The sequence below is a fragment of the Heloderma suspectum genome, chromosome 5 (genome assembly GCF_057233095.1).
Source record: "Heloderma suspectum isolate Gila_16-S chromosome 5, 16-S_ref, whole genome shotgun sequence".
NCBI lineage: Eukaryota > Metazoa > Chordata > Lepidosauria > Squamata > Helodermatidae > Heloderma > Heloderma suspectum.
The window spans coordinates 158352374-158380083 of NC_139462.1; the positions used below are offsets into that span (position 1 = coordinate 158352374).

General features: G+C 41.1%; 1 protein-coding gene across 2 annotated transcripts in view; it reads right to left on the reverse strand.

Annotated features, from left to right (window-relative positions):
- ARPP21 (cAMP regulated phosphoprotein 21) overlaps positions 1-27710 on the reverse strand; it is a 184957-nt gene that overhangs the window by 46968 nt on the left and 110279 nt on the right. For both annotated transcript variants that reach the window (XM_084860412.1, XM_084860411.1), the window contains 4 exons: positions 17052-17282; positions 13068-13231; positions 10350-10454; positions 6792-7052 (listed from right to left, as the gene is read on the reverse strand). In XM_084860412.1, coding sequence (XP_084716538.1) covers positions 6792-7052; positions 10350-10454; positions 13068-13231; positions 17052-17282 — 761 coding nt within the window. The remainder of the gene's footprint in view (positions 1-6791; positions 7053-10349; positions 10455-13067; positions 13232-17051; positions 17283-27710) is intronic.

Genomic DNA, 27710 nt, shown 5'->3' on the forward strand with positions numbered 1-27710 from the left:
AGGAGAGCCTCAGATGATGACCTTAGTGATCAGGCTACCTGATGCAGGGGAAGACGGTTCAATAATCACCTGGGTTCTAGGCCGTGTATGGCTTCAAAGCACCAGTACTTTGAACTGAGCTCCCCCAGCCATTAAGAATGCTGGAGGAATTCGAGATGGGCTAAAATGAGTTTGGATTTCTAAGAATCCGACTTGCAGAATCCACTGTGGACTGGCCTCCTCAGGCCACGCAGAGTCCGTGGACTTCCGAACCTTTTTTTTTTAGCTTTCCCCAAATTTACACAAATTTATTTGTAGGAAAATAGCCAAGTTTCTGCCAAGACAGGAACATATCCACAGGGAAAAGTTGAATGGAATGGGGGACAATATGCTAAATGTTACATACTAACATAAATTATGTAAATTGTTGCAAACCCTCTTACAGAATTATTTGTGTATTTTCCCATATCATGATTTTATTTATTTTTTAATCCATCTGTGAATGGACACTGGAACGAACGATACCACACAATCCATGAAACTCACACAGGACAGATTTCACAAAATCTGGACATCCCTACCTGCTGTGCTTCTTGCAAAGTCAAGAACAACCAGTGAAGATCTCAAGGTTTTTAGTTTTGTTGAATTTAAAGTGGCAAGTACAACCGCCAAACAAAGTTACAAATTCGTTCAACAGTCTGGTTATCCTGAGACCAGCTATGGCATGTAGGGTGATCTTCAAACACAACTACTTAGCTTTGGCATAATTCAAACTTAGCAATTCTCTCTGGCAAATTGACCCAGAGTCTCTCTGTGATTTGTGCAGATGACAACAGCATCACATCATCAGTGTATAACAATATAGTCACAGAATAAGCCAGAAATGACACAGGGAAATCAGCACTATTTTATAACTCTAGGGTAAGATCATGAACATAAAAATGAGAAAGGGAACTAAGAGACATTCCTTTTCATAATCATAATATATATTGGGCCAAAGAGCTGGACCAAGGTACCACATCAGTTTTTGACCTTGTACCTATATGGAGCATTCTAATCAGTTTAACCAGTTGTTTGTCAATTTTTGTACTCTACAGTTCCAACCACAGGTTATTCTGGTTGGCTCTTTCAAAAGCATCAGTAAGACTGGAAAAAAACCCACACAGTTATTTCCTTGGGCCTATGAACAACATATACAGAACATTTAAAGTGAGAATTCCATATGTATAAATTATGCTTTCCACTTATGCCTCAACTAGAGCTTCAAAGTTTCTTCATTAGTTCTTCACCAACTATTAGAACTTGAAATATATAACATTCAAACAAAACTGATGAAAATATAAATATGAAAACTGATACCAATTTAGCCAATGAGGAGGTAAATCCTTACTGAAATTTGCAATGAACCATGAAAATAACCTGAGAAACCATTTAGATGCAAATGTTCATGATTCTAAAGAATTTATATTAGTATCAGTAGCTGGATTAGAGGGTAGTGGTGATGACACGAATATATTTTATTCCACACATGATCTGACCTTTCCTATGTGGATCCCTTGTACCAGGAGTTTACAAGTGTTTGAATGTTCCTGGCATAGGAAGCAGTCACAGGAAAGAAAGAACCGTTCCTAAAAAACTAACTGTGAATCCGTCTCACACTTGTTATGTCAGCAGAACATATCTCAGTTTATGATTTGCTTGTAATATATAGACCAGGGATGGGAGAATGCGGGAGGGAAAGTGAGCCCTTCTAAGATTCAGTATATAGATCTACCTGTCTTATAATTTACATACTTCAGTATCACGTTTCACTAATAATAGCAGGTCTATAAATTTTGACATAAGGGCACAATTTTCCCCATATCCAAAACAGTGTTCTTGTTATTTTCCTGGCAATTTCCTTCCCTACATAAATATGTGCATTAGGGATAGGGAATCTCCAGCTCATGGGGTGGATGTGGCCCCTGATGCAGCCTACAAGCTCCTTCTGCTGTTATCTCTGATCAGTGATAGCAGATAAGAGGGCATTTAATGGCATTTGATCGATTATTTGAAGGCATGAAAGCTGTTGCATAGAATTGGGCTGTCCGTTGCAGGCATGAAAGCTATTGCACTGGGGCTTACTCCTAAGCAGACATGCATAGTCTTGAGATATGCTTTGCAGGCATGAAAGCTGTTGCAGTAGGGCTTGCTCCCGAGTAAACATGCATAGAATTGAGCTGTGTTTTGTATGCTTGGTGGGAAAATGTCCACATTGGTAAGAATTACATCTGATCCTGCCCACTTTGCTGTCCTTGGCCCTGTCTCATTCACTTGCCCACTGCTAGAACGTAGCCCCAAGACCCTTCCCAAATTGGACTTTGGTCTCAGGGCCAAAAAAAGTTTGCCAGTCCTGATATACAGGTTAGAGCTGTAGCTTCAGCATACCATGTGGCGATAGGAGTAGCAAAAAATTATTTTTATGCTGCCTCTATCACGTCCTCAGAGTGCTGTCCCAGGAGGCTGTTCCAAGTGGTCCGGAACCTGGTCAGTACAGTTGTTCTGGAACCAAAAGAGCATTCTAACACCTCCTGTGATGAGTTTGCAAAGCACTTTGCGGATAAAATCGACTGGAGCAGGAGTGCTATTCTGTGCACTGAGGATACAGTTAGTGAACAAGGGGTGGCCAGTGGCAGACCGGTTGTGTGGGATTGGTTCCACCTTCTTCCTTCTCATGAAGCGGACAAAGTGCTTTCATCTTAAGGCTGACCACCTGCTCACTCGATCCTTGCCCATCTTGGCTCATCATGAGCTGCAGGGAGAGACTCAGGGAGGGGATCAAGGCGGTGGTGAATAACTCCCTCAAAGAAGGAGTGATGCCACCAGCCCTCAAGGAGGCGGTGATAAGACCATTGTTAAAGAAGCTGTCCTTGGATCCCCAAGACTTTTGCCCAGTCTCGAATCTGCTGTTTTGGGGTAAGGTGATTGAGTGGGTGGTGGCATTGCAGTTGCAGCCAGGCACACTTGGAAGAAGCTGATCATCTGGATCCATTTCAGTCGGGCTTCAGGCCTGGGCATGGGACAGAAATGGCCTTGGTCACCTTGGTGGATGATATGAGGAGGGCTCTGGATAGGGGTGAATGCTCCTTCCTTGTTCTCCTCAACCTCTCAGTGGCTTTTGATACTGCCAACCATGGTATCCTCCTGGACTGCCTGGAGGGGTTAGGCATAGGGGAACCATATTATGGTGGTTCTGTTCCTTCCTCTCTGGCAGGTACCAGAGGGTAGCTCTGGGGGAGGTGACTTCAGACCCTTGGCTGCTCACTTGTGGGGTGCCACAGGGCTCTATTCTCTCCCCAATGTTATTTAACATCTATGTGAAGCCGCTGAGGACCATCATCAGGAGGTTTGGGGTGCAGTGTCACCAACATGGGGATGACACGCAACTCTACCTCTCATTTAAACCCTTGCCAAAGTTGGCTGTAGAAACCCTATCCAAGTGTCTGGAGTTGGTGAGTGGCTGGATGGGAAGGAATAAGCTGAAACTGAACCCCGACAAAGCTGAGTTACTTTTGGTGGGAGACAAGGGGAGGCTAGGGGTTGTTGACCTGATGTTGAATGGGGTGCAGCAGCCCTTGAAGGACCAGGTCTGCAGCTTGGGGGTCATTTTAGACTCCCAGCTGTCCATGGAGGCTCAGGTATGAGCTGTGAGCCAGGCAGCACCATACCTACTCCCTCTGATACCGTGGCTGCACCCCTACCTCCCTAACCATCTGCTCCCATCAGTAGTTCATGCCCTGGTCTCCTCTTGCCTGGACTACCATACTGCACTCTATGTGGGGTTACCCTTGAAGATGGTTTGGAAGGTGCAGCTGGTGCAGAATGAGGCGGCCCGCCTCAGCCATCAGCGAGACCACATCACTCCAGTGCTGAAGGAGTTGCACTGGTTACCAGTTGTTTTCTGGGCCCAATTCAAGGTGTTGGTATTGACCTTTAAAACCCTATATGGTTCTGGCCTATTCTATCTTAAGGAGCGCCTCTAGCAACACCAGAGATGCTGCTCAATGAGATTGGCCTCGGAAGGCCTTCTGTCTGTCCCATCAGCCAGGACAGCTAGGCTGGGGAGGACTAGGGAGACGGCCTTTTCTGTGGTGGCCCCTACTCTGTGGAATTCCCTCCCTAGTGACCTGTGCCATGCCCCCTCTTTGATGAGCTTCTGCCGAGCTTTGAAAATCTGGCTATTCAGGTGGGCAATTGGGGTGGGTTGGATTTTTTAGAGCAATGTTGTTTTTGTTCAGTTGATTATGTAAATGTGTTGTATTTTGCACTGTTATTTGTATTGTACACTGCCTAGAGTGGCCGGGTAGCCAGCCAGATGGGCGGCTAATAAATCTAATAAATTATATATATGGTTGTTACTACTAGGGATGGGCAATTCAGCAAAACTCGAGCTCTCTTAACTGGTGAGTCATTGTCAGTTCAAACTCTATCAACGTAGATGTGAAGTTTGGATTCCCCCCTGCCCCAATGTGCATCACTTTACACTTGCTTACAATGAACCACATCAGTTATTTTGATGGTCACTCCTTCAGTTTGGAAGGATCCTTTTGAAGTTCTTTGTTGTCCCTTTTTGTGTGCTGTTTGGTTGTTTGGTATGAACTGCAAACTTGGCCACCTCACTGCCTACCTGCAACTCCAGATCATGAATGGGCAAGTTAAAAAGAACTGGTCTCAAGACAGATCATGCAAACCCCACTTTTTACATCCCTTCATTGTGAAAACTGTCCATTTATTTCTACACTTTGCTTCTTGTTTTTTAACCAGTTACTGATCCATAAGAGGACCTCTTCTCTTATCCCATTCTCAGGAGTTTTTGGTGATGGAATTTGTCATAAGCCTTTCAAAAGTGCAGTAAACAGTATCTGCTAGATCACCCCTATCCACTTCACAACACTCCACTCATAATGACAGGAATTTTGCTGGTACTATGAAAAAGCTACTATATATTTTGTTGTACTCTTCTAACTGCCCAAATAGGGCCTTTTATTTAAAAAAGAACAAGCAGCAGGCCTAGAGGGGAAAGAAATAAGACTACTGTAGGTACAGCTGCTGCAACTTTTGTAAGCATGAATTCTCCAAATATAGTTTAATTTCCCGTATTTTAATTCATATAACAAAAACGCACCAGCTCTCCAAATTATTTGAAAAAGCCTTGGGAGTAACACTGAAGAGACACCACTACAATTGAGAACTGCAGCTGTCCCAGTCATAAGAAACAATTAACACGAATAAAACTAGGGGAACAATTGGTATGACATCAACAACATGTGAGGAAGTTAAAATCTTGAGAAAGAGGAAGAGAGAGAGAGAGAGAGGGGCAGGCAGGGTATGAGAATGAAAGAGAGAGGCTATAAGATTTCAGAATGCAGGCGTGCTCTTTGAGTGCAGATTGCTATAATTATGTTTTGAAAACCTGCTTTTTAATGAAAATGCATATGGTAAAAGTTGGCTAGAAAACCTGCTGGGCTTGTCAATAATCTCTTCCCTTTAGTCTGTGAGGATACTCAGGAGGCAAGCAGGAATGCTTGGTCACAAACATTAAAGCCTAATCAGTCTTCAGGAAGCCAGTACACATTACAGATCTGCCATGTCTTACATGTTCAAGTCAATTAAATATGATTCATGGCTAGTACTTCTACTAGAGGCAATGTGGCAGCTCTGTCTCCATACACAGGAGAAAGCAGAACCACAGATGCACGATTTACTTTCCTCTGTAGTAATAATGTGCAGATATAACCTGAAGCACAGCCATGTGTTCAAAGCACTGGTCTTCAAAGCACTGGTCTTTCATGCATACAGGTACATCACTTGATCTCTCATCATTGTATTGTTCTGCTGAATGTGTGTGGATCGGATGTGCAAATCAGCAAAACTTGTGTTCAGAGATTCTCCAAATTCCTCCTTAAAGCTCATTCTCATTTGTGTCCATATTAGATTGTGAGCTTTGTTAGTTCTTTTCTCATGAATATTTGTGTCTATTTTCATGTGTATTTTCCAGATGTACACATCAACTGTGCACATTTTTAAAATATACACATTTTCTCCCATTGATTAACATGTGTTTGTGCACATTTTCAAAAGTGCACATTTTTTCATGCACATTTTTCAAATGCGTGCATTTTTCAAATGCATTTTTGTTTGTTTGTTTGTTCTATGAATTGGAAATGTACAGACTTAGATCACAGATTGTGTTCTGGTCCCTGTTCCAGAAGTGCAAACTGGGTAAATACTGGTCAAAATAAACTGAAATGAATGTCTCATATATCCCTATGTGTGGACCTTCTTCATTAAGAAAACTGTATTTGTAGTTATTCATCACTAATTAACCCATTCATACATGGAAGTCAGTATATGATATAAGTCAATGAGTGATGACATATATGGGAACTGATCAGAAAAGTTGTTGTAATCAAAGAGAAACTATGAGACCAATCTACACAGCTATTTAATGAAACTGCTTGTTCACATGTAGCCGTTATCATATATCTGCCTCCCTCTTCTTAGGCAATGAAGTATATGATAATATCTTTTCACAAAAAAATAGTCATTGGATAGCTACAGCTTATTGCACAGAAAATTCTGTCCTATCATGTTGACTTTGTGGCCTTATCCACTGTCTGAAATGTTTATGCATTGAGTATTGACATAAGTCTGAAAAGAGTCCTTGACTGTAATTTCGTTTGTGACTGTGCTACTGAAATTATGCAAAACTAATGCAAAATAAATGCTTGAGGGTGGGTTGGGAAAGGAAGCAATCACAAATATACCCTTACCTGAGCAGGTTGCTGTTGTTGTACATAACCCTGTGGTGGAGGTGGGGGTTGCAGTATTTGTTGGGATACTGGTGGACCTGAACCTGTAAAACCTCCAGGGGGGAGCTGCTGGCTTGGGGATGCCATGACGTAACCAGTCTGTGGGGAAGACTGCTGTATAATAGGTGATGGATAGACAGGACCAGAAGGTGAATCAGGGTTGTCTCCTGATGACTGACGACTTAAGCTCATCTGGCTAAATTGTGTTGTCATGTCATCTCGCTGTGAGGCAAAAGTCAGTTGAAAATGATCAACAGAGATCTCTGCAGTGGATATTTGGAAAACAAAAAAATGGGGTTCAAACAAGCACACACAAGAAGCAGAAGGAAATACATTTAAGCACACAAAAAAGCAATTAAGGGCGCAATCCTATGCCCTGGCTGGGGTATGCTGGTAATGGTTGGACTTTCTTTCTAAACATGCATAGGATTGCACCCTAAGTGAATAAAACAAACAAACAAACAAGCCCAACCCTGGAAATTAATTAAGAAAATCCCAAGAAAACTAAATGGTGTGTTCTGCATTAGACTTTCTAACACCTGTTAGATTTTTCCTATTTGGGGATTGATTTAACCCTAGCCAGCTACATATCTGCAGGCAAAAGATAACAGGAGCAGCTTTCCAGCCACCCAAAAGGCATAAGCAATAATGTACAAGCATACTTTTTAAGATCTCAAACAGAGAAAGGATTATCTAACATATCCTTTGCATATCTACTAAGAAGTAAGTCCCATTCACTGCAATAGAACTTACTCCCAGGCAAGTGTGTATGATTGCAGCCTAAGGATTTAAGGGAGTTCCAGTGCTTCACTGCCAAAACAGAAACATTTGGGCTTCTAGCTCTGTCAACTCCATTAAGGAAGCCAGATGATTGGCCTCATCTAGAGAGGGTCTAGTCTGTGTCTGAGGGCCAAAACAGGCATTAATTTAAAGATTGATTAAATGAATTTAAATTAATTTAAAGCTACATTAAAGATGTAGCTGCTAGCTATATCTTTAATGTAATGTTTGTTCTGGCCCTATGGTACTGGTTTTTTCCCTTCAATTTTAAACCCTAAACGGTTATGCAGCTTTGTTTCTGTCTTTTTAAAGGACTAGAGAAAATATGATGTTTTAGAATGTCAGTCATAAGTTAGAAAATGAGAGAAAAGGGACAGCAGGGAAGAAGGAAACAAACACCCCCCCATCCTATCTAGCCTATTAAATTGTCAACAATAACTTAATTGTGATTCTTAAACTGCATGTCAAAGTTAGCTTCACACAGGCTGTTTACTTTTCCGTTTTGTGGGACCTCTGTCATGAGACTAACTCATGTGGAGTTCCTACTGCCTTAATGTTTCCCTAGCTTATTGATATCCTCCCACGTTTTTACCTTCAGCAATTGCTTGGCTAGTGTACCTAGTGTACCTAAACTGAGAGTAAGAAAATGCTGAAGTCTATCTGGTTGTCTAGTCCAATCAGACAAGAGTTGGGAAAGTTACTGAACCTGACAGGAGGTAAAAGCACATATGCCTGTACAAAGGAAGAATAAAGAGGCAATCCCTACCAGCAGCAAATTATCAAGATCACACTGTACATGTCTATAAGACTCAGTTTGTTCAGGCACAAATCAACTCTCTGCTATAAACACAGTCTCCTCAAGTGTGTTTCATGTATTCTGTAGTCTACTAATTCATCATGTTTATTCCTGCTTTGTCATGTTACAATAGGCCCCCACCATATCCCTGTGCTATTAATTTAGGATATGTTTGCACTGGCTGTTTGTCATGGAATGTGTCACAAAACATACTGCACAGAGCTGGTGCTGTCTGTCCCTCAGTCCCAAACCTGTCCTTGTCATGTTCCATTTTCACAACTGCTTGTAGGAAAGAGACACATCTTCAAAGACGGCATGTGTGCACTATCCCATTTGTCTCCTTCTGTTTATGCTCATTTTTGCCATGTTTTTGCCTGCGCAACCTTCCATTATTCACACATTTCATCATGTATGTGGCACCAGCCCTGCCTATGGCTGTGTGGAGCCTCAGAAGAGGCAGCCCTGAGCTGATCAGAGGCGGTCAAGTGTCCTGAGCATCCACTCACTGAAATGACCTAGGCTCGCCAATCAATCGCCTGCTTGTGCCATTTGATTCAGCGTGCCCCCTTTTCTCCTGCCACAGCAAGAGTCTGCTCCCCTATAAAGGGCTGCTGAGGGGAGGGCTGTCCCTTGCTTCGTGACTCCCGTTTGAAGTGAGGGATGGTTAGTTCTCCTCCTTTTGTCATCTCTCCCTGCCAGCTCCTCCTTCACCTTTCTCTCCACTTTGCTTGGTGAGGTGGAGCCTCTTACACTCCTGAGCAGGGATCGGCCAACCTGTACACTGGCATCTGTGGTGCTGGAGCCCTTCTGACCCAGCAGTTTAAACATCTGGATAGGCTACAGGTTGGGTTCCAGAGCCGTGGAAGAGTCTAATGTGGTACAGCTCCTGACAGTGCATTGTAGGGGCTGAACCAAAGTATGCGTTGGCATTCCTTTCTTACTGAAAAGTGCATTTCATCTTTATATGGCTGAAAGTTATTTTACATTTCCTTAAAAAAAGAGAAAAAGCTCACACCAGATTCACAGAAATGACCTTCATGCTAAGACATCTGAATGGGAAACCTTATTGGATCCTTTAATTCAACCTGAACTATTACAACCTACAAACAGTTCTCAATCTATACTTAAGCTCTCAGAACACAGAAAAGATAGCTCAGAAAAAAAGAGGGGGAACCCTAAATTATAAGAAAGGAATTTGACATATTGGTGCAGACATATTTTCAGTGGCGTAGTGGTAAATTTTGAAGTGCAGGTGACCATCATGACGGTCCCCATAGCAACCATTATCATGGTCCCCATAGCCACAGCTGCAAGGAGAGCCCCCAAATTCTGGCAGCTGTGTTGATCCATATTGACAAACCAGTTCTAGCAGTTTTATCTCTACCAGGAGCAAGTCTTTGTAAAGCTAACAGATCTTTACTGCCCATTCAAGACCAAGCCACCTCTACATACTTTACATTGCAACAGGGGACAATATATTATTGCTGAAACTATCTATTTCCCCCAGCAGTTATGCTCAGAGGGAAAAGGGAATTCTATGGGGCGTGGCAGTGGCAGATGACATCAGCGTCCTTGGGAATCAAAAACTGCTGGCACTGCATCTCCATGAGCCCTGGCTCCACTATATCACTGCATATCTTTAGCCCTCTAAATGAACACAGAATAAACTGAACTAGTAGATTTAACAGGCAACAACATAACAATAATGCTACATCAAGAATTAACTTGGGAAGGCATGTAAACACACCCTGCTGGAAATCTTATATCACTTTCAAACATGAATTCTGAAAGGCTTAAGTGATAAGCAGTTTCAGGAATGCTGAGCAAGACAAGACGTTTATAGCAATTATATTCTGTTTCTCTGGATAGCTATGCCCCCAGAAAGAAAGCACACTCAGACAACGTAATCAATTCACATAAAAAGTAATAAAAATCTATAGTACCAGAGGAAACTGCTGCGTTGGAGACACTGCCAGAAGATGCTGAGGAGGATAGGAAACTGCTGGATACTGCACTGACTGGGAAGAGGGCTGCAGAGCCTGAACAGGCTGAGTGGAAAGGAGACAGAATAGAACAAAGAAGATTCAATTATTGCCCTTAGAGTAAGACAGACATTTTTTAATTTGAGCTAAGGTCAAAACAACAGCCTGGAAATATAGATGACATATTCTGGCTCACCAGCACAGGGTACAATAGGTCAGATATAGTTGGTTTAAGTCTGCATTTTCCCCCCTGCATGTCTGCAATCTAAAACCTGTTAAATCCATTGGCAAACAGCCCATTTTATTCTAACACTTGAAACTAAATACTTGTGCTCTAATGTTGCTATGCTGCTGTATTGCTCCAGGAGTACTTGAATGATTTGAGGGTTTGTAAAGTTATGCTGGTGTGGGAACCAATGCGGCATTTACTGCTGGTGAAGCAAGCCTTAGAACTGGGCCTATGAAAAATGCATATATTATGGTGGCTCCTTTATTATTCTTGGTATGGTTTAGCAGTAATCGAGAACACCTCCAGTCAACCTTATAAACACAATAATTCCTTTGTTTGCTTGCTGAAGGGATTTATATCCTGCCCTTCAACAGGTTCCCAGGGCAACTAACAAAAAGTTAACATTACATAAATCCAGAACAAGTAGATGGCTCTACGTGAGGATAAAGGCCAGTGCCTCTGTAAAGATGACTCAACGATATTAAAGAACACCGCAAGCAAAGATCCAATTAACACAAAGCTACCTTGTGCACAATGTAGCTGTAATAACCAGGAAGCAATAACCATCATGTTCATTTGGAAGAAATGGGTAGGTAAATTAAATAAAGGTTCTGCATATGCAGACAGTGTAGGGATTACTATTTCCCATTTACAACTTAAATTTCCCACTGACAACTCTCTCAGTATCTGGAGAAATGCATGCAGATAATTTGCCCATCTCCTAGGCATTGTTGGTATTAGAACTGCTGAGTAATGATACAGATGTTAGCTACATTATGCCAGACACAATTAAAATCTAAAAGGCATTTTTGTCTGGTTGGGTTACCACCCCATTCACCCCCTTTGTTTTTGGTTTGGCAGGACTCCCATGCTTTTAACAGGCAAATCTTTTCCTAGCATCCTGAATTTCTGCCCACTCATACAGGACCTCTGCTGAAAAACAGCATGGGAACTCTATTTCAGTAATATGGTATTGAACCTAGATCTCAGTTTCAATCTCAAGTGATTTATTTATTTATTTATTTATTTATTTTTAATGTATTTATTTATTAATAAACTTTATATACCAATTAATATTAAAAATCTCCAAGCAGTTCACACACCATCAAGTCACATTTAAATACAATATTAAAACAGTATTAAAATCAATGCCAACTACAAGAACAAAACAAATATATTTAAAATCACACTATTCAAATAATTTAAAAGCTACAATAACAATACAAAACAATACACAAATCAGTAAGATGGAGCAGCATATGATCAAGTGCAGTTATTTACAAGCCAGAGAAGGCCTCAGTGAACAACACATTTTCTGCCTCCTGAACTGCATGGGGGAAGGTTTTCCAGAGGGCGGCAAATGCTACTGAGAAGGCCCACCCACCACCTTTGAGATATGATGTGGCAGGCAACATTCTGTTGGTCCTGGAACAACCAGTAAGACTTGTGGACTTCCTGGAGGCTCTTAGGCAAGGCATCATCTCTCCATGCCACATCTCTATCCATTGAATGACCCACCCCCACAAAGGCTTGTGATAGGTATGCCAGGTATAGATGATGAAAGAGCTTCTATCCATTTAAGAGTTATATGAAGAATTCTGTCCACTGTGTCTCTGGTTACTGCAGTGAATTGACAAGAAAAATAGATACCTGGTGGAATTCTAAAAGGCTCTCTGGAGATCTGAACTTAAACACTTAGTTGAATAATGCAGGATTTAGGCTCCATTCAGGAGCTTCAAACATGATGATGATGGGGTGGGGGAAAGCGGAACTTTTATATTCTGTGCTCATCCAAAATAGAACTCTTGCATCGCCCAATTTGGAAGATTTACACACTCCTGGAAGCAGCTTATGCATCTCTTTACTGAGAAACAGATGAAATTTCAATTTTGGACAAGATGGATGGATATTTCACACTACTCAGAGACCCCCCGCCTCCAGGAGTGCCTCAAGGACACACAGATCAACTGATGAACATGCCTTGGGGGTGAGAGTCACTACATATGGAGGCACTGCTTGAATGAAGCTGTGTCTACATGTGGGGGTGGTACATATGGCTAGAGCAATGCACGTGATTGACAGATGTGGTCTCCCAAACTGGGGAGACAGTTTGGAGAGACTGAGTGGGCCTAGGCCAAGCGGCTGCATCGCATGATCCCTTGCAATGCTATAGAGGTGGGTGGGCCATAATGCTTCACGCTCAATCCATAAGTTGTGCTCTAGCATCCTCAGCAACACTGCAAGGTATCACGGGATGCATCTCTTGCAGCATGTTGCACTTCATTGCCATTCCTAAACATATTGTTGCCCCAACTGACTGCTTAGGTTTCTTGTTGGGCTGTCCAGCAGGTAAAGCAGAACTAATTGTTACTGGCCCAATTGCTTCCCATGGGATTCCAGTTCAGCTGCAAGCATGTAAGCAGAAGTGTTCCCCATTTTAATATCCTTACCTGTGTGACAAGGTGGCTTGTAATTTGTTGCTGTGGTTGCTGCACAGGTTGTTGGGATGAAGGTGGTTGTTGGGACTGGCCAACCATCTGACTCCTAATTGGTTGCTGACCGCTGGGTGGGTTGTATACTGCCGGTGTACCATCAGGGTTTACAAATGGTTGACCTGGAACAAATTAATCATTAGTGGGCTGGATCCAGGATCTGTCTTCTGTGGACAGAAGGGCTCCACTTATGAAAGGTGCTCTGCCAAATTTTCAGCTCACTGAATTCAGCAGGGTCCCCTGACCCTCTATGTAGTATTTTCAGGGGGCTGGAGGGGCTGGTGTGGGGAGGAGAGGGTGGGGAAGTCTGCTTCCATCAGCACAGTTGCTTGTGTCTAAAACTGGATTCAACCCAATGCACTTTTTAAGACAACTTTATAGCAATTACCAATGAAGACATGGTATGGCATGTTTAATTCTCTTATATATTAATGGATATTCTTCAACAGCCATCAAGTTCTGGGAGGTACAGTTTACTGGCAATGTTCAAATTTAAAGGCAGCCAGCTATCTTTTTTTTCTTTGGCAGTGCTGCTGCTGCTTAGCCTGTTAACACTTGTATGTATATTTAACCAGAAGTAAAACATTCCATACTCTCAGTCCCAACTCTGCAGCGGGCCAAACTCTATGCAACCACACTTTGCTTTAGGCAACAGTATAACCTTTTGCATGCTACACGCAGCATGGGAATCAAACACAGTTCAGGCTCTGAACCCTTAAGCTGCCATGTAGATCGCAGAAAGTAGTGGCATGGGCAGGCCTTCAGGGTGCAAAGGGTTTCCTTTCATGAATTTTCTTAGGACACAAAACTGGAATAGAAGGGTAAATTATAGAATCTAAATAACATTTTAAGTTCACTATTCTTATTCTTCTGTAATACAAATATTATCTAATGATAAAAAATGATTCTGTCTTGTGATTCTACATAGGGATGAATGTATCACATGGTTCAGTTGACTGATTAACAGTGTACTTCTCTTCATCTCCGTTGCATGAGTTCAATGGGACGTACTTCCAGGTACGCGTGCTTAGAATTGCAGCCTAAATAATTAAAATGTGTACTTTTAGTTGGACTTTAGCTGACACCATCAAATAGTAATTCAACATAGACATAAGCTCTCTTCCCTTTTGAGAGCTTACAGCGCTGTTGTGTATGACCCATGCTGATCTTCTTTCAAGTAATATCTGCTTTCCAGTAAGCTCTTAATGCCTACACTAAATGATTCTTAATGAAAATTTTAATTCCAGCTATCCATTCTCTGCCATTATGCTGACAAACTACATTACAAGTCTCCACAAGGCTTTTTCCGGTTATTAGTGTTAGAGGTGGTGATGCTAGATCAGCCTTCCCCAACCTGGTGCCCTCCAGAAGTGTTGGACTGCAACTCCCATATTATGGGAGTTGCAGTCCAACACTTTTGGAGGGCACCAGGTTGGGGAAGGCTGTGTTTGATGGTTCCTGAAGTGAAATACCAAATTAGTGCATAAAATACTGATGCAGTAGTGTTTATACTATTCACTTAGAAACAGGAGCCCTAGGTATTTCTAAGGCAGGGAAGCTGCTGTATGCATGTAGGTTCTCTTTGTGATTTGTAGCAAGGCTCTGACTCATGGGGAAAATTACACATGTACAGCAGTCAAGCTTTTATAGATATTCCCCCTAGCATGTGAATGGGGGCGGGCAGTGGAGGACACGAAGACAGGGACAGCACCAGCAGGCTTGGTCCCGCTCCTCCCTTCCATGTGATTACAATGTTATTACAGTCACATGGGAGGGCATGCCCAATTAGAGCTGGGGGAGGAACAATCAAATATTAGCCACAACAATATAACTTAGAAGAAAAATATATAGAGTTATATAGACAGAGGCAAGGGAAATAATATATGCAAAATTAGGCTCAGAATAACCACATTCCCACCTTGGCCAGCTTTTAAAGTTCTTAAACTAATTTTAAGCTATGTGTTATTAAACTACCTTTAATCTTTCACTAATACTTTAAACAAAACCACTATGGACCAAATTGAGATGTCCAAGAAATTAGAAATGAAGTGAATCCTATAATACATTTTTGGGCATCTTTGTGCCGTTTATACTTGTGAGATCGACATTCCAAACTACAACAGCCTCTTTTCATCAGCTTTCTTCACTGTCTTTACAATACTAAACAGTTTATAACCATTAGATAAGAATCCTGCTTAAGAAAAAGTGTGGAAATTAGTTAAGCCTTCTAATAAGATTGTGCAATGTGCATTAATAACCACCTAATCTTCTTTCTGAGAGCTTGCAGTTGTGAAATGCTATGCAATTTCAATTACTGTTGAATCTAGAGGTATGTATAAACTATAACACCTAAAGTGGTTTACTTATCATGGCCACCCCAGCAGGAACTCTGGAAACAGTTCTGTGAGGGGACTAAGGATCTCTAATAGAGAATTATTTGCACCCTTTCAATCTACAATTCCCAGGATCCCTAGTAAGAAAGCCTAACAAAGTATGTTTAGAACAAGTTATGCTATGAGAGTAGATAGATGTAGTTTAGACCAGAGGGCAACAAACCCTTCAGTGGAAGATCTTAGCATCTCCCTAAGAAATCTTTGAATTCAATATTAAATTGTTTCCTTGCGTTCATTCTTTCAGCAACGTACTCAGGATTTTGCATTCATTAGTACCTGAGCAAATGTGCAAGCTAATCTTTTGTTTAAAAAGATAAATATTAATATTGTAAATAGAAGCTGATTCACACACAAGGCATTTTCTTCTATATAAGAGCACCCCTGATAGGTCCCATGCACACATTTTCATGGATATTAAAAACATATATCACATACACAACTAGCAGCAATTCCTGTGATGACAGTGACTACAAAATGTCAGCGCTTCTGTCATCCTAGGAATTGCTGATGGTCTGGTTCACCGTATCAGGCTTGCAGTACGTGAGTACTCCTGGACCTATCTGCTTCCCTCAGTTTTCATATGGTGGCTATAGTCAGGAGTGCTTTTGCCCAGCTTAGGCTGGTGTGCCAACTTCATGTGTTTCTGAAAAGGGCAGACCTGGTCATGGTCACATATGTCTTAGTCACATCAAGACTGGATTACATGGGACTACCCTTGAAAAACATTCTGAAACATCAGCTGGTACAAAATGCAGCAGCTAAAGGTTTGATTGGAGCCAGGTTTTTTTTGGAGCATATGTCTCCTCTGCGTATTATGCAATCCTACACATCGTTACCTGGGAATAAGCGCCATTGAACTCCCTGGTGCTTACTTCTGACTGTATAGCTTCAACTTGTAAAACACATTGAGCTTTAACAAAAGCTCTTCAGCCAGCTGAAATGTAATCTCTAGCATTTAATTTAAAATTCAATCCATTTTGCACAGAAGTGTTACCATTTAAATTGCTAGAACAAAATAGGAATCCTATCAAAGAAAAGGGAAGCACCCAGCCTCTGCTTGATTATTTTCCTCATTCTCCAACTGCCTCTATGCTAATCTGTCATAAACAATAGTAAAATTGAAAGCCTCCTTATCAGCTCATTCACCTTCCTTGCTCTGACAATTACCCTGGCACTCTGGCAAGTGATGTCATTGCTCCTGCTCTGAAAAAAGTCCCAGAGCTGCAATCTCCTGTGACCTCCTTCCACTATACCACTGGTGATCAGTTCTTTTTATCTGCTACTCCTCTTTTGTTTTTGTTTTTTTGTTTTTAAGGTTGTTTTTAAACATTGATGTAAGCCACCTTCAGCATTTCTATAAATACAGTAACAACAACAACATGTTTTTGCACATGAGCAGATCCTCAAGGAAAGGTAGGGGCATCTCACTTGTAGCACCTGCAAAGCAGGAGTGTGGAAACTATAATTTCTGTTTTAATAATGGTCAGCATCCAAACATTTATATGGGCTGTAGTTTGCTAAAATATATGGGAAAATGAAAATAACTGACCTGTGTGTGGATTGAGCAGAATACTTCCGGGTGGTATTCCTGCAGCTTCAAGAGGAAGTATGATGTAGCTGGTGTTGCTTGGTACCACCTGGCTACCTATCCCATTCTCTGTATAGGAAACAGTGCTTGAAGAGGTGGCTGTAACTCCAGGGACAATGGATGCACTTTGGAGAGGTTGATGTGTTCGTGACAGAGATCCTGAGGACCCAGCACTGCTGGAAGACTCTGAACCTGTAGAAGACAGTTAAGTCATCTGTTATTGATACGACATCTACAGGACAGTTAAGGACTGAATACCACCCATACTAGTAATTTCTACATAACAGTTAATGAATTTTTCTGTAACCTTAAATAGTCCTAGGTCACTGATTCATAGTATATGGCTATGCTCTACACAGTCAGTTCAAGTTCAGATACATTCAGATTAAATTTGTCCAGTCATTTCAGATTGAAATTGGATTATGATTAGGGCTGTGAAGTCTATTGGGGGGATCTACACTGGGGCCCTGTTTGTTTATGATGCCCTGCAGAGCTGTTTCACCCCACCCCCACATGCCATTGTTGCTTGGTGGGTATATGTTAATGAATACAGCACAGTATCTGCTGTGTTTATAATATGATCAAATGCTATAAACCAATGCATAGTGTTATAAATGCAGAAGAAGAAGTAGAAGGTAACATGAGCAGAATTGTGTGATGTAAGAACATAACATAAGAACATAAGAAGAGCCATGCTGGATCAGACCAAGGGTCCATCTAGTCCAGCGTTCTGTTCACACAGTGGCCAACCAGCTGTTGACCAAGAACCCACAAGCAGGACATGAGCGCAACACTACCATCCCACCCATGTTCCCCAGCAACTGGTGCACATAGGCTCACTGCCTCTGGTACTAGAGGTAGCACATAGCCATCAAGACTAGTAGCCACTGATAGCCTTTTCCTCCAGAAATTTGTCCAACCCCCGTTTAAAGCTATCCAAATTGGTGGCCATCACTACGTTCTGTGGTAGCAAATTCCATAGTTTAACTATGCACTGTGTGAAGAAGTGCTTCCTTTTATCTGTCTTGAACCTCCCACCAATCAGCTTCATAGGATGGCTCCAGCTTCTATTATTTTGAGACAGGGAGAAAAATGTCTCCCTATCCACATTCTCCACACCATGCATAATTTTGTACACTTCCAATTTTGAAATGCAAACTTGTTCCATATGTCACTTTTGCTTTGTAGTGCTTGCATTGCATTCCTGACTACCAAGAAGAGGGTACTTTCTGCTGTGGCACCCCAGCTGTGGAATGAATGAGCTTCCTAGAGAGGTTTGCCTGGTACCTACATTGTACTCCTTTCAGTGCCAGGTGAAGACGTTTTTATTTTCCCAGCATTTTAGCATTCTAGTCTTTTAGCTCTGCTGTTTTAAATGTATTTTAAATCTCTGCATTGCTGCTAGGTTTTATTCTGGTTGTACTTTTATACTGTAGTTTTAAGCTTTCATAGTTTACATTGTTTTATGCTGTATCCTGTGGCTTTAATTTTTGTGAACCGTTCATATCTATACTGCCCAATACTGCTATTGGGTAGCATAGAAATGAAAGGAGAGAGAGAGAGAGAGCGCGAGCGAATAGGGAAGATAGTTGTAAAATGAGCCCCGCAGCCCCAGATTTTTTTGTTTGTTTTTACATTGTTTAATATGTGTATCCTAGTGAAGGTTTGCATTACTTTAAACAGAGAAAATAATTTTTTTGCACATCAACTGCATAAAGTCCACCTTTCTGGTCCTTTCTCCCACTCCACCAAAAAAGTTCTCCAACCCCCTCTGCAAACCAATTCAAAAGCTAATGCATTCCTCTCCCATGCAACCCTTATGGTTATGTCTTCAAAAACAGATTCCTCTTGCTCTGCTTGGAGCCCTGGGAATAAATACCACTGAAGTCAATATGACTTACTTCTGAGTAGACATGCATATCATTGTGTTGTCAGCCAGTAGTTTTTGAGGCAAGGAAATGAGAAGGAAAAGGGGGATAGTTGGGAATACATTCTAAACTTGATTTTTTTCAAAGGAGGCAGGCAGGTGTGGGGAAGCAGCATTGATCTCACTCTCTGTTTCACTGGGCAAGGCAGAGAAAGAGGTGGTGTAAGCCCTTCAGGCAAAAGGAGGCAGAAAAGCTGTTGAAAAAGGCTGAGTGCTGCTCTTCTCCTTCAAGCTGCTACTGTTTTGCTTGTAGGAGCAAAAAAGGTGCATGGTCAGCTATTTAATTTATTATTTAAGTATTTTTAGTGCGCACCTACAAAGCTCCATACCTATGCAGGACCATTTTAATAGGAAGAATGTGTTATTTGCAAATGCGGAGCTCTGTGGGTGTGCCTTTGGCAAATAATGTTAATTTAAAAAATGGATGATGATGCTCCTCCGTCAACAACGGTCAGCAAATGGGGCACAAACCTCTACTTCCTCCCCACAGAGCCACTCCATACACATCCCATCAAAAGTGAATGGTGAAGGCTGAAAGAAATATTGTTGAACTGATTCTGCAGGCTGAAGCCCCTGCCCCTGCCCTCAGGATATGTTACAGTACTATAAGGTTAGCACACACTATAATTTATACTGCACAGAAACTGCAAGGCAGAAAAAAACATGATAAAAGCAGTCTGAAGGAATCTAGGATATATGAAGAGAACAGTTTGGGGAGTGTGCCGTGTATTGCATGAGTAAGCCAGGCATTGACCTGGTTCGCACAACATGATAAGCCACAATAGATTGTCACCATGGGTTATTTCAGGGTGGCTTGTCACGATATCCAAACCTGGATATTCATCACTGGTTGTTCTCCACAAACAAGCCACCCTGAGAACCCTTGGCTTGATATTGGCTTGTTCAGGGTAGCTTGTCTTCAGGGTGGCTTGTTGTGACGTCCAATCCCAGCAGGGCATCTTCATCATGGGTTGTTGGGAATGGCTAGAGAGCCACCTGGCAAGAGCGGCAACCCCCCCTGCCACTCCTCCTGATCTTGCTAGTTCTTCCACCATCCTCCCTCATCCCTTGTTAGTGCCCTCCCACCCATGGTCCTAAAAATTGAGAAGAAAGGATGCTGGAGAGTGTCCCAAATGCTTTTGCAACCTTAAAAAAAAAATCAGTCTTGCGTAAGTGTGCATATTCAAAAGACTGCTACGATAAAATGTGCGTATTTTTAACAATCCCCTTCACTGTTTTACCTTGAAATTTGCATATATTTACCAATCGTCTTGACTGCTCTGCCTTGAAAACTGCATATGCTTACTAATCCACCTCACTACTCTATAACTCACATGTATATCTGACAGCTAACAACAGAGACCAGTGGAGGGAAGCAGCAAGCATGAAAGGTGTGTCTGTGTGCATGGGTGGGGGAGCCAAAAGCAGCCAGCAGCTGCAGGGGTAGGGGCTTTGGGGGCAGGTGAAGCAGGCTTTTTTAAAAAGGTGTTTGCTAGCAAGGAAAGCACTGAAGTGGGAAATGAAATTTAAAAAGACAGTGAAAAGAGGGGGTTGTTGGTATGCTGGGCTAAATAGCAGACAGGTGGTCTTGTGCTTTTGTGCAAGACCCTTAATAAAAAGAAGTTTGGGAACACATTGTCGCATACATAAGGGCTCAGAAACGTATTTCCTTTTTTTGCAATCTGATGTGGGATGGGCGGGTACTTTTGCTCAGGAATTACTGAAGGGGAGGATGAAATTGACAAGGACATTGACAAGAGGGAACTATTGTTATGCTTCGCTAATTAGCAGACAGGTGGTCTTGTGCTCTTGTGCAAGACCCCGAAAAAGATTTTTTAAAAAAGTTTGTGAAACCGTTACCTCATTCATAAAGGCTCAGAAAATTAGATCCCTTTGGTGATCTGATGCAGGGCAGCGGGGGAGAGGGGGTCCCTTGGGAGCCAGCAACCCCAGAGGACCAATTGCAGAAGGGTTGTTGACACAGGGAACAAGGAAACTAGGAGTTCCTCTGCAAAGGTGCCCGGCGTACCTGCCAGGAGTGGGTGGACGACTAAGGGGGAAACAACCCATGGCAAACTGCAGTCTGCCAAATCGTCTGTCCAGAGTAACATAGGTTATTGAGTGAAAAAACAACCCCCCATGGCTTATCTTCAGGGTGGCCTAGCATGACATGCAAACTCGCCCATTACAATGAAATGTAGTTGCATGACATGCAAACTTGCCCATTACAATCTACCCTCTTGTAGATTGGCCCTGAGTTGAATTGGTAGGTTAAGTTAACCAACTAAAACTTTAGTGAGTAATAGATGAGGACCAATTTTTATAAGTTGGGTTGAGGGTTAAAAGAATACCTGCCTCTATCTTCAGGCTATTTGGGTTCTGGAATGCAAAAAAATATTAAAGAGGAACTTCCTTTCTAAGAATAAATGTAAACTTTTCCTTCTCAGATTGTTAGTTATCTCATACTTCCTGAATGTGTAAAAAGGACACGGTGAGGTTTTGGCAACATGCAAATATATTTAAATTTAATTGATCACTTAATTGAATAACAGGTTAAAAGGCAGGAGATTAGTCAACTAAAAATTATTTAAATTACTTGACAGCCCTAATAATAATAATTATCTCTAAACATTTATTTCTTCTATATATCACTATTCCAGCTTCCAATCTGTGCAATACACACTTTGAAATTCACTTGCTGGAATGCTTCTTCAGCAATTGTTAACAAACATTAAATGCAACCCAGTTCTAAAGGCTGTAGTGAGCAAAACACAAAGATCAAACCTTCAAAAACTAAACCTGTTCAATCTGTTGAACCTCCTTTTATGCCTGAACACCAAAAGTTATTTGCCCTGCCTTTTTTCATCATTTCCCATCCTTCTCCACCAATTTTAGCAGCATGATATCATTTATCTTCCTTTTTCTCTTTAATGATCATGCAAACTAATTTTTGTTTCTAACACTTCACACTAGTTGAAACATGTTTTCTGCCTTTGGTGCTGGATTCCCTTGTTATCCCAATATATTTATCCATGTCAGATTTCCCTTTCAGGTAATTAAAAAGTACCCTGCACAGTCTGTTGGTGTTCTGAATTTCATCCATTTTTAAAATTATTATTTCATATGCGTAATGGCTTGAAATCGTGCTTTCACTATGGCATCTAACAAAAATGCCCATGCTCCTTTTCCATTTAAGTAATCTCTAAGATGTGGCTTGTTTATTCTCAGGGTTTGCCACAGTTTCTACACTTTCTCTTTCCTTTTCATTATCAAATTATAAACCCTGCCACCCAGCCCATGGATCACTTAAGAACATAAGAACATAAGAAGAGCCGTGCTGGATCAGACCAAGGGTCCATCTAGTCCAGCATTCTGTTCACACAGTGGCCAATCAGCTGTCGACCAGGAACCCACAAGCAGGACATGAGCGCAACAGCACCCTCCCACCCATGTTACCCAGGTACTGATGTACATAGGTTCACTGCCTCTGGTACTGGAGGTAGCACATAGCCATCAAGATTGGTAGCCACTGATAGGCTTTTCCTCCAGGAATTCATCTAACCCCCTTTTAAAGCCATCCAAATTGGTGGCCAACACAACACAACACATCCTGTGGTAACTTTCTCTCTGACAATTTTCAGCAATCTTCCCCTAAAGGTCATCAGCAGAGATCTTACTGTTTCTAAACCTTGTGAAACCAAAGATGCCAATGTCATCTTTAGAGTTGCCAAGTCATGATGTTTAAAGTACTTTGTTAGTGAACAGAGAAAGAGACAAGATTTTCTGTGGTTAGGGGGCCAAGCCTGGTTATGGGAATAGCTCCTGGCAGATGTTTGGTAGAGTGTGGCAAGGTAGTGGTGCATCACATTGTAGAGTAAATAGAAAAACCTGCTTTAAACTTTTAAAAAACTTTTAATATCATTTTAAAATGATATTAAATCCAAGGCAAAAATATTGAGTGAACAGGTAAAATGCTGCACTGTTGGCAATCCTAAGCATCTTCAGAAATTCATGTATGTTTTCAGTATGCACACAGCTCATACTCTGCTAGTTAAATCAACTACAGTTCAGCCTACTCCACAGCAAATTCATAATATAGGTGGAACTCAACATTTCCATCATGACTAATTTTAAATTTCCAAGTTATAATGTGCCTCTGATGGAGACTTCACTTGTCCTACAACTCTAGCAATGTTCACTGTATGTTAAATTTCTGACCAAAGTTAAACTGTTATCTGTATACCGACATCAAAGTTATTTTAACACATTTATTTATTTATTTACATTTTATTTTACTCTTTATAAAGAGGAGGGGGGACTCATATCTGCAGATGTCATTAATGCCCCTCCCCAATGATACCAACATTGTTGTTCTATAGATGTATTACATTACACAATTCTAATTGAATATTTTGATGATGTCATAAATTGCAGGGGTGTAGCTCTAGTGATTTGTTAAATTATTAACTCTCCCAGCCTTAGTATTGATTTATAGCTTTAATAATGCAGCTCTCTATATCCATTATAGCCATAATATGTGAGCAACAGGTAGTATATTATTGGCAAGAGACAAACTATGCTTTTAAATTAAAATTGATCTTTTTTTTCTTTTTTGGTCAAGACTATAATATGTGATAAATAGCAAAGTGCAAAGCTACAGTAAGTAATATGCTTAGAGGTGTACAGTTAATTCCAGTGACTGCGCATTATCATATCATTGGAATTCTATTTTTTGTTGATTGCTTTGTGAGAACCAAGATTTTAGAAAATGAATGTGTGGACTAATGCAAGATATTTAGGGTGATGAATGTTATATCGATTATTAAAAAAAAAAAACCCTTTAAGAGCATGCAGAGGACACCACGGATATCTGTCTGCAACAAAATAATTGGATTGTTAAGCCTGTCAACTTCAAGCATTCAATGCCAACCAGTCTGCTTATTATCATAATCTCGAGCAAACTGATATCCTTGGCAAAGCCTCATTTTTCTTGTTATCATTTTGAATATAAACAGATATAGCTAAAAAGCAAATCTGCATATGTGCAAATGGATGGTTTGGCTAGGCATCCGGTTTTGTACTGATGCTACTGACCCACACAATTCAACCTGGATGTCAGCTGCGCTTCATCTGTGTGCCAAAATGTAACATTGAGAGTTGTCAATGCATTTTAACATCACACCATGCCTATTTTAAAGGTACAAGGTTTCCCCATGACCCCTCATCCAGCCTCCTAGGAAAATACAAGTAAGGGATAAGGGGAAACTACCACAGCAACTACTGTGAAAGGAAATGTTTTTTAACAGGAAATATCACTTGGTGGTGGCAGTGGCGGGGGGTGGTGGTATTGTTTCAAAACATAATCAAATACAAATCTGCCATATTGGGGCACCCTTTTAAGAAAACAACCACAGGAGAATAACAGGGAAATGAATGACACCCTGAGGTGATCTTTTCTTGTTAAAACTGATTGCATATAGTACCCTAAGTTAAGGACTAGTGTGGATGAAGCATATTAGTTTCCATAGCTATGGTTAAATAAGGAACTGATGTAACCAGCAGAATGGCATTAATTATTCTATCTTCCAAAGTATATGATCAGTAGACTCATGCGATGCATCTGTTGCAGACTTGTGCGTCTTTAGAGTGCAGGTGAGGGCTTGTATGCCTGAATACCCTTCCACATCAAGAACTCTCTGCACATATAAAAATAAGTACTCTGGAACCTTTTTATATGGGAAGCATTTAACATTCTTCCCTCCTGCAGCCTGAAGTGATGCAGTCCTATGTAAATTATGTCAATCTGCAGATAATATACCTTGATTCCCACTTACTGACCATTTGTAAATACTTTTACTGGAGGTGATCTTGCTGTTCTGCACTAGATCCAAACAATCTCAGGAGAAGCAATCAAGTATACTAAGGCCATCTCAAAACTAGGTACAATTCACAAAGACCAGCAGGTTGAACCCTATATAGGTATTAAAATGGGTGATAAAGTCTTTTATGAACTATGTTAATGGAAGCTGATATTACGAGCACTTACCATATGTAAATAGAAAACTAGTTTGATGGCTCTGTCCATCTATTATTTGTACTACAAGGAAAATGTTGATGTTTGCTCAAGAGCAGTTTATTTCATTAACATAATTCAGAATTCTTCCCTATGTTATCAAGGATGCTGTAATGTGCAATTATAAGGATATAATTTCCTTGATGGATCTGACCAAAGTCCCATCTAGTGCAGCATCCTGTTTCCAGCAATGGCTAGCCAGATACCCCTGCCAACCTTGTCAGAAGGGCATGAAGACAGTTGCTTGTCCCCAGCATCTGGTATTCAGTAGTTTAATGCCTCTAAATAAGGAGGTTCCATTCAGATCATATGTCAGAGCTAGTAGCTATTGATGGACTTATCCTCCATGAATCTGTCTAATCCCGTTTAGCAAAATTAGTACTTTTAAGACATGAAATTAAAGGTCTGAACAGCCCCCATATTACCTGAAAAACATATGCCACCAGCTTAAATTGCTGCAAGGAAGCATGAAGTACAATTTGGGGAGAGTGCATATTTTCTGATTTCTTTGAATAATCATTCTTCTCACCTGGCAATCGCTTCTGAATCTTTTCCCCATAGCCTTATTTCTTCTGACTTTGTCAGGCTGATGGACAGCTTTACTTTATGTTCTGGCATTAGAAACTATGAGTTTGTTTTGACAATCAGTGTTGCTCCCCCCTGCTCCCCGCACACTTTTATTGAGTTTCTGCAGCCCTTTTCCTTTCCTGGGTCTTGACAAGCTTTCAAAATTGAACAGATTTAAAGGGAGAAATGCATTCAAAGCACTCAATGTTTTTAATTGCTCGGCAATGAACAGGATATTTTAATATCACTGAAGTACCTTTAAATGTGTCATAAGAGACTTCATTTGGAGGTGATCGGAGGTTAGGCAAATATATAGGGTAGATAAACTTGCGTTATTGGAGCTCTTCAGAGAAATGTTGCTTTTTTTGTATATGTATAATCTGTGGGGCTTGATTTTAGCTCTGTGGGGCTTTTATGCAAGTTTTAACATAAAAACGCACTCCCTTTAATGTGAGGAGGCTGGGAAGCCAGAAGAGCTAGGGGAGACTGCTGAGAGAGTGGTGGGGGGGACTGGGAGGAAATGATTGGTGAGGCAAGTATCCCCCCATCTCTTCTCTTTTTCCATTCAGACATGGCACTGGATAGGTGTGTTTCTTCCCTGTGTGTATCCAGCAACCAAGACCTATGCACAGGTTCATGCCTGCTCACCACACCCCTCACTTTGCAGGCTACCCAGCCTAGTCCACTGCACATAAAATCCATGCATTCTGGCCATGTGCAGAGAAAATGGATCATAGCTTCTGTGTTTAGAAGAATTAGAGGGGAGGAACTGGTGAACAGTTGAATCTGAAACATTCTGTTCATGGTTCAATAGTTAACTGTCATCCTTGGGTAGCATGATAGACACTATAACTGGTTAATGTTTGGATAGCATAATAAGCACTAACTGCAATTCTATATTATTTGATATGGGATCTCTTTTCATTTTGGCTGCAAGTCCCGTGGAATGTTATTGATTAGGTGGTATATACAATTATAAATCAAATTTATAATTATATTAAGGCTGTCAAGTGAAAGCAACTGGAGCAATAAAAAAAATGAAATCAGGGGAAAACCCCTAGGTTGGAGCTCTGGAGTAGATCTGGAATCCAACAGGCCCAATCCTGTACCCACAACACAGGGCTATTCTGGGAAGCCAGGAACCTTCTTCTGTTGATGGTGAAGATTGCCTTCTGGACACAATGGGGAGGAAATAAACAGATACTGTAAGTATACTGGATATTTTCAGTTCTCTTCCCTCACAAGGAAAGAGACGATGTAAAACGCTAAGCCTGGAACTTTCTGTCAGTCATGGAAATAGGGAGTGTGAGCTGATGATTATGACGACAAACAGAGCCCGAGTTAAAAATTAAAAAGTTCCTAAAAGCAGACTCTTTAAGCACCCTTGTCTAGAGTATTTGGGTGAAAGAGACAAAAAAAAAAAACTATTATACTTTTTCCAGTATATGGACCTATGGAGCAAAATATCATTTTCAGATTCTCAGCCCCTGTGTTGCATTTGAACTTGTATGGCAGGAGTTCAAGTGAGTGCTCCCCTGTATCATGCAATAATCTGCGTATCTCAGAGGAATCTTCTTCCACTGCTCATGTCAGTTTGCTGACAGTTCTCTAACGAGTGCCTGCTGATAGAATCTAATCGAATCTGAAGTACAGCAAAGAACACATTGCAACTTGTGGGAGATTAGTGAGATTTGGCTAACAAAGGTTTTGTAAACTCAGGTTAAATCAATGTTTATAAAGTACTCTAAAGGTGAAAAGCACAACGTGCTAAATATTGATTACTGTGTAAGAATGGACTCTTTCTCAGTCCAAAACACTGGTGTATCTTGATTAGGGATGCTGGAGAAATTCGCGATGGACTAAAATGAGCTCAGATCTCCAAGTATCTGACCTGTGGAATCCTCTGTGGAGTGACCCCCTTGGGCCGCGTGGAGTCCGTGGACTTTCGGATTTTTTTTTTTTTACTTTCCTGAAATGTATGCATATTTATTTGTAGGAAAATACACACATTTCTGAGGAAAAGTTGAAGGGAGTGGGAGACAATACGCTAAAT